The 8,336-nt window shown below is 41.9% G+C and overlaps 1 protein-coding gene across 1 annotated transcript; it reads left to right on the forward strand.

Moving 5' to 3' along the window:
- The first annotated feature begins 2,066 nt into the window (after nt 1-2,066).
- On the forward strand, nt 2,067-7,996 carry LOC146990115 (G2/M phase-specific E3 ubiquitin-protein ligase-like). The gene is made up of 7 exons (XM_085773034.1): nt 2,067-2,093; nt 4,798-5,156; nt 5,559-5,881; nt 6,491-6,672; nt 6,760-6,932; nt 7,429-7,643; nt 7,743-7,996. The coding sequence occupies exons 1-7, from the start codon at nt 2,067-2,069 to the stop codon at nt 7,994-7,996; spliced, it is 1,533 nt and encodes a 510-aa protein (XP_085629160.1).
- Nucleotides 7,997-8,336: the final 340 nt, after the last annotated feature.

The following is an 8,336-nucleotide window of genomic DNA, read 5'->3' on the forward strand; positions in this document are numbered from 1 at the left end:
ACTGGTTTATGTGACTTAAGGTGACATGTCGGCGCAGGAGGGAGTGGGAACGTGGATGCGAGCCAGTCTCCTTCAACCATGCACGGAAAAGGAGAATGATAGGAAAGGTTTTTCTAATTTATTGAGAAACGATGCCCAGGTCAGCAATGCATGACAATAAACATGTGGTTCATTTGTCCCCTCAAGTTACATAAACCAACACAGCGTGGACACACACAACTCCGCTGACGCCGGTGATGTGTAGAAAAAGTGTTTCCATTACACTTTTGCGATACAAGTTTGTATCGATTCGTCTCAAAAACTAAAAACTTTTTTGCGATATTTGAGAGTTTTTTAGAAATGTAGGTGTTTCCATTACCAGTTTTTAATTTCGATATTTAGGTTTTGCGCATTTCAAGGGGTAATGGAAACGCACCTAGTGACAGTTTCCTCATCACTAAACTTGAACCACCATCCTCCCTCACTCACGTCGTGACGACAGGACAAAGCCTTTTGGACATAGGCTACCTACCTTATATTGTAGCTGATATGCTGTGTTTTCCTCTCTGTATGCCTCTCGTTTCAGTTTTTGCCCCGGTCAATCATCTGGTGCGCATCCGCTGTTTATCAGGTGCTTGCTCACTCGCTCACTGCTCTGCGAAGTAAAAAGGAAAGAATTGGTAAAGAATTAAGGAGTGCTGGAGTAAACAATGTGTCTTATTTAATGACCAGTGAGATGACAAGTCTTCGTGGTTGCTGCTCTGTGCAGTGTCCGGTCTTGTCATAAATCACTGACAAATCAACCTGATTAAATCTCAGCAACAATCACACTCTCAAGCCCTTTCCCTCTGCCATCGTGTAAAACTTCACTTCCCTGCCTGCCACTTCTTTCTGTAATTTTGATAAGCATACACATTTGTTTTTACCAATTTCAATTGTCTCAACAGTTAACCAGAGTAGCCTAATATCATTCTCAAGTCAGCTGTCATAAGCGCGAGGACAAAAATGTAGCCTAAAAAGCGTCTGCTATCTATGTAACCATGGTGAGCTCCAGAGACCGAGTCTCCCTCCTTCACTCATCCGCACACCAGCGCCTTGTGCCCGGGCAGCAGGCCGGCCAGCCCCCCCTCTAGTTCTGGAGCATTTTTTTTTTTTTTTTTTTGCTTTGACAACGGCTTACCGGTCCCGTCACTTCTACCTTTTTCCAGCCAGATAACGTCCAATAGAGGGAAAAAAATAGGACTTAACATTTTATTGGTGTCGGCTGTAACCGTTATGTTAGGATAACTAACGTTAAGTTAAACTAACGTTAACGCCAAATACAGTTATAAATAAGCTGGCACCTGTGCTGGTAGCCTGTTATTTCGACCGCGTTGTACCTCGCCACTCACCGGAAACCTTTAACTTTTACAAAATAAACGAAATAGGCCTAACTTTTCTCTTTTTTTTGGCAATATATCCCAAGTAACTTACCTGAAACGCACTCCGTCGACGTGTCTGGACCAAACTGACAGGAGGTCCCGCCGTCTGTGGGCAGGTCTGCGGCCGACTTAAAGCCGACGCACCAGAGACGTTTGATGAGCTGGCACAAATGAGTATCAAATTTGAAGATATTCGCCCATGGGCCGATGCTTGACAGATGTTATAAATTATAGGGCCGACGTCCAACCTCAGGCCGACGTCGGCCAGACGTACGTGTGCTATCTGGGTTGATTGAAACGGAAGTCAACTTGAATTTCCAGTTTCGGATTGGCTCATCACGGGTGTAGGTACCGGATGTATCTCTCCAGGGATCTCAAGGACAATGTCCCGCCTCCTGGACGTTAACGTGTGAAAATGGTCGACCGGGACCGTGTGAATGAGGCAATTGGAATTTTGAATAACATTTTAACCCGTTCTAATGTGATAACCACAATGTCGGAAATTTCGAACCGTAATCAACAGCCCTCAAGTAGCGCGGTCGATGGGGAAATGCGGCGGCTCTTCAGACCTGGAGCATCAGGTGTATCAGGGCAGAGCGGGCCCTCTCAAGCTAATGGCAACCAAGCAAATCAACCTCGATTTCAAACACAACAGTACTTTGGCGGATGGGCTTCCAGCAGGTCAAGGAGGAGGTAAGGTCATTTCATTTAGTGGATTAATTTAGCCTTATGGGCTGCTTAATAACATTAAAAGCACGAGCTTGGGTTCACGTGGGTCTGTTTGAATGTCTAGGTCTCGTACAGATCAGCAATGTTTTTGCTGCCACTGTGCCACATTAACACTTTTAGCTAGCAGCCAGGCTAGCCTATAACATAAGGGCAACTATGCAAGCCTGTTCCGCTGTGGTAAACCATGGATGTATTAGGTAAACCTCCTCCCGGTCGTGCGCATTTTTTAAGGAAGTGGTTAAAAATCAATCAGCGGAGTGGTGGATTTATGATTACACCCAATCCTACGGCTTGATTGCTCGGCTTCGATGTAAACAAAGCAAAGGCTGAAGTGCCCCGCTTTCATTAAAAAAAGAATTACGTCCCTCTTACGTGTTGTCCCTCCCTCTGGTCAGTAATATCCTACTTTAGATCAAGTCTACATTTGAACCGCGAGCCTTCTCATCCCCAGCAGCGCACAGAGACCGTGTAGCCCAGGCTACTGTAAATTCTCAAAAAAAAAAAGAAAAAAAAAAAAGGCGAGAGATGCCGGTTGCACTGGGTCGGGTCTGTCTCCAGGTTTGAGCAAATAAAGCCGGTCTCAAGCCGGGTCTGTTTCTATATGCTTAATGTTTGGGTGCAACAAAATCAACATCTAATCTGTCCCTTCAAAATAAAGTTAGTGACGTGTCTGTTTGGAGCAGCTGCTGACAGATGTGCAGCTGCAGTGACAGTTTCCTCATCACTAAACCTGGGCCACCATCCGATCCTTCCTCGGGACAAAGTCTCTTGGACATATATTAGGCCTATTCTGTGTTTTTCTTCTCTTTAACCGTCTCATTTCAGCTTTTGTCGGTTGGCAATCATCTGGTGCACCCGCTGTTTCTCTCTCGCGCTCGCTCACTCACTCACTCTCATGCGCATATAAATGTTATAAAACAAAATAACCCGATGCGGTCCGGCCGCATCGGGTCCAGGGTCAACACTGGTCGGACCTGGTCGGGTCTTTGCTCATTTATTTGCTCAAACTTGGAGCCAGACCCGGTCCACAGACCAGAGTCTGGTTGAGAACGGTAGTTGTCAGGTGCGGGGGTACGGTGCGGGGGGGGGGGGGGGGGGGGGCAGACTTGGTTTTCTGGATGAGTCCGGGATCGTCACCGCTCTCTGCCTCACTGTAACCACAGGCTGTGCTCATGCCAGAGATACCAGGCTAGTGTGCCATTTTTGCAAATAATGTCAATAATATATTTTATATAGAGCCTTGATTATCTTTCCCCTAATCCTCAAGACCTAAAAGAACAGTTAACATTTAAAAACAACTTCATAATATTTTTTGTGTGTTTACCATAGCTATGTGTGAAATTAATTTGGTCATATCAAATTTTCTACATCCATGACACCACCACAGCATGCATATTCTTAAAGCTCAGGTTGTTTTGAAAAAAAAAAAGATAGTACCTCAGTCCTTCAGTGTGATTGAAAACCTGGCTCGACTAAAGTAAACCAGACATCTTTTTCATGTAGCCTATGGATTGCTTGTTTGTTCATTCCTTTTGGATTTATGAGACACATTGCCTATCCTGTAAAAAATCCATTGTATTTTTGTTCTGCTGACTTTTTTGCACATGTTAAGTTGGTTGAATAATTTCATATTAATATGGGTAAGCTCATGTTTCACTTTCAGATGATTGCCTGGAAGTGGAGCGATTCTAAAGCCTGGAATACAGTGTACAATTTTGCAAACGTTCCTGTTTAATGCCAATCCTCGCACCCAAGGATTGGACCGTACAGTGTGAGCACAGAAATCATGAGCTTGTGTAGCAGTTGTGAAATGGTTGCTTATAGGCTGAAGGCTCAACACCATGCAACCATTTCACAACAGCTACACTTGTGCCTCACATCATGGTTGATTTACTCATACAGTGTGAGTTGGCATTAAACAGGAAGGTTTAAAAAATCGTACAGTGTATTCCAGGCTTTAGAATTGCTCCACTTCCAGGCAATCATCTGAAAGTGAAACATAAGCTTACCCATGTTAAAATGAAATTATTCACCAACTTCACATGTACAAAAAACAAAAACACTGTCTTACTGACAACATGCAATTACAGTGCACTCTTCTTTCTTTTTCTTTCAGGCCTAACACCCAGCACCATCCCAGTTTCAACAAAGACGTCATCCTGCTACCCCATTCTGCATGGGATGAAGTTTGTAAACACAAAATAAAAAGAAAACTTCATGAGAATGGCTTAATTCTAAGCGCCTTTGAGATTAGGAAAACGTGGGACAACAGGACAGTCATTGCAGAGATTCGAGAGGCATTCCAAAACAAAATTCCCGAGGATGTCAGGTATTATATTATTTGAATTTTTGATACATCATGGATTAAAACTGGCCTTGTAATTGACTCCTATTTCTTTCTATTTTTCTTTATTCTTCTTTTATTATTTTCCCAGTGTTGAACTGTTGATGGCATGTGGCACCAAATTGGTGTCACCAAAGCTGCGCGAGGGCCAAGAGTTGAATGGCTTCATTATCCATAAAGTCTTTAAAGCAAAGGCATTGTACATACGGCCAGGAAGGGATCTTCCATTTCAGGTAAGGGATTTAAAATGAATGCTTATCCAGATAGCATACAGCTGTCATTTTTGAGAATAACTCCAAGATTTTGTATTTTTTGTTGTTTTAGTTTGACAGCACAGATTCAGATGACTGTGTGGAGATTAACACCACAATAGCATCCAACAACTTCCAAGCTGGAGGCTATATGTGTACACGGTCCAGGGGAAACCAAATTTCAACTCAGCCTCCTGCCACCCCACATGCATCCAGTGACACCGCCCCGACAGCTACACTGCTCTCTGCACCACAAGCATTGAGTGACATTGCGACTGAAGCTGAACCACCAGAAGCACCCAGTGCTTGTGGTGGTGCAGGGAGGACTGACCACTATGCTGCCTACCTGTCCATCATGGGTTCAACCTCAGACCTCTCTTCTGATGAAGAGGATCTTAACCAGGCTATAATGGCTAGTCTTGAGGGTCATGCGTATGTAGCCCATGAATCAAATATTGTTCAATTAGGTTCTTCATAAACATTTAAGCTTAGAAGCTAGATGCTTCAGATGGTTAAGAGATGCAAATTTGTAATTGTTATATATCTAGATAACCATGCCATTGACAGCTTGTTTTTGACGAGGGCAAGACCTGATCAATGATCATTGATCTCAGTCTTTTTCATTCTACATAATAAATAATTTTTTACATCAAACAGTACTTTCTGTTCTGATAAATTGTATAGTTAGCCACAGTGTTACATTCTACTAACACTGAATATCCAGTGGCTATGTTTGAAGAAACCAACCTTGATTGTTTTATCACATTTTATGCAGAAAACTAAATAATTGTAACACTTTATTGATATTTATTTCTTCTTTATTTCACTCAACAGGGTATCTGAACAAACAAACACAGAATCAGCACAAGAAGTCCTCCTCAGTCTTGCATCTCAAATTGATGCCACCCAGAGATGCAGATTCAACATCAACAGGTCCTCAGTGCTGGATGGTGCTCTTCGAGGGTTCAAGAGGCTGTCATACAATCCCAAATATCAGATGAATATCAAGTTCTCTGATGATTTGGGACTGAGTGAAGAGGCTGTGGACCTAGGTGGCCCGAGAAGGGAATTCCTGCGGTTGCTTATGGAAGCTCTTGCAGTGTCACCAATGTTTGAGGGGAGGGCAGGGAGATTGAACCTAGCATTGGACAGCACAGGTACATGATAAAAACACATAATGTATTTTGGGAACTCTGTATGCTTATTGTTCTTTGAATCATTTTTCATTATTATGCTCACATCTTATGCCATTTTTTGCAGTCTAACTACTCCATCTACTAAGTATAAGTAGCTTCTACTGCACATTATTATTTGTGTTTAACTTTTTATTCTCTTTATATATTTTGGCAATATTAAATGTTTTCTGACATTTTTGTCCCATTGGAAATGCATTGGAATGATCTTCAAACTTGTCTACTACTTCTACTAGTTCCACATACTATCAGCTCAGTCCTCATTGCACTTTTTAAAATGCTTCACGAACCTCACGAACATGTTCCTATGGTGCAAACGCAGACAACACAGGAGTCACAGAAACCCTGTAGTTTGGGGTAGAGAGGGTGCAGGAACTAAAGGTTCTGGGTAGTTCTGGTGTGGAAGTTATTGGAAGCTATACACTCTGTTTTGTGAAGTGTCAGTCATTTCTTGTCCTGTACCGCCACCTACTGGATGTCACACACACAGCTAATACTGCACATATTTTTTGTCTGTAAGTTTGTACCATATATTTTTATCGATGTTCTCCCTCTATGCCATGTTTGTTCTAGCTTTAAGAGAGGATCGATATTTTATTGCTGGGCAGGCCATTGCTATAAGCCTGGTACATGGCGGTCCTCCACCAGGATTCTTTACACCAGCGCTGTACTCCCATCTGGTTGGTGGCAGTTCCACGATAAAGCCTGTTCTGGAGGACATTGCTGATGCGGACCTCTACGAGAAAGTAAAAAAGGTCAGAATATATAGTGAATAAATACACATTATGCTCTGCTATGCTATAGCTCATTTTTTCTGTCTTTATATTGTGTGCTGCTTTTAGGTGTCTGAAAGTACATCTTTTGAGGATCTGATGCGTGCCACGGAACCACTGCAAGATTATCTGGCAAATGCTGGGTGTCTCAGGCCATTAAAATGCATTGAAGACAGAGATCTGTTGGTTCAAGATATTGTCATGTTCCAGGTGGTCCACAGAGTCTCTGGGGCATTTGAAAGGTTTGTAACGCAATTCAGAAAGTTTTTATTATAAAGATGACTGGTGGTTTTTACAACAGTTTCATCTCCAAATGCAAGGACATACATGCAACATAACATTGAACTGAACACTTTTCATTTAAATCAAATTGGAGAAGGTTTCAAACGACTCATGCAGTTAGCAACTCCTTATTTTCTGTAGAGTACACTGCCCTATATTATTTTCATTACATTCTCATCATAGAGATGGACTGCACATAGAACAGCATATTAAGAAGAATATTCTGTTAGATCTTGTAACAAAAACAAAAAACATTGTACATCTTTGACCAAACTAGACTTTAAAATGTATTTACCAGATATAAACAGAATTATTTTAGATTCTGACAGACTGACGAAATGTACATTTAAACATTTCAAATGTTTTAGCAGCCTAGATGTCATTTAACCTCTGCTGGAATTTGGAATAAGTAGTTTGAAGGATTTATTTTGTTGTGTCATCTTTTAATTTTTGCAGATTTAAAGAGGGACTGAAAACCCTTGGTGTCCTGGACGCCATGAGGACGTACCCGGAGAGTTTTAGACCCTTGCTGTGCCATCAACCACCTCCACTCACAGCCAACTCCATGGATCAGCTCTTCCAAATTAGACTGTCTGTTGCAGGAAGCAACAAGAGAATGGCAGAGGAACGTGTTGTGCCATTTTGGAGAGATTACTTGCTGGATGTTGAGGGTAAATATTGGTGTTGCATATGGCTCTGTCTCATGACAATATAGTGTGATATTTTCTGTACATTGACATTTTTCTTTGTTGTTTTTTTCCATGTATTAGAGGAGGCCGGAGCCTCAAAGCTAAGCGATGTCTTAGCCTTTGCAACTGGTGCAAGCATCGTCCCACCAATTGGCTTCTCTCCTCAACCAACAATTGATTTCCTACATGACCAGTCTGTAAACCCAGGACGCTGTTTGCCTATGGCCAACACATGCATAAATTGTCTGAAGCTGCCACTTTGTGACACATACACTGAGTTCAAAGACAGTATGGACTATGCATTAGAAAATACTCAGGGTTTTGGTCGAGAGTAATAATGCTGAATTTAGGAACCCTGTTTTCCCTCGTATGGTCGGTTGAAAATTTGCTGAGACCATTTCTTTTTGGGGCTGATTGATATGACTTTGAGTATATGATTTGATTAACTGTTTTTATTTGCTTTTAGAATATAAAGAAGAATAGTGCTAAATGTTAGTCAAGTTTTTAATACTGTTGTGTACAGTTGTGTACCACTTAACGTTACTTGCTACCTCACAGTTACATCATAGTGCAGTGTTACCTATGGCCAGCACATAATAGACGGCCACTTTTGGGCACATTTACACTGATTTCAAAGACATTGTGGACTTTGATTTAGAAAATACTCAGGGTTTT

Source organism: Trachurus japonicus, chromosome 3 (genome assembly GCF_045865225.1).
Source record: "Trachurus japonicus isolate A0001 chromosome 3, Traja_1.0".
In the NCBI taxonomy this organism is placed as follows: Eukaryota; Metazoa; Chordata; class Actinopteri; order Carangiformes; family Carangidae; genus Trachurus; species Trachurus japonicus.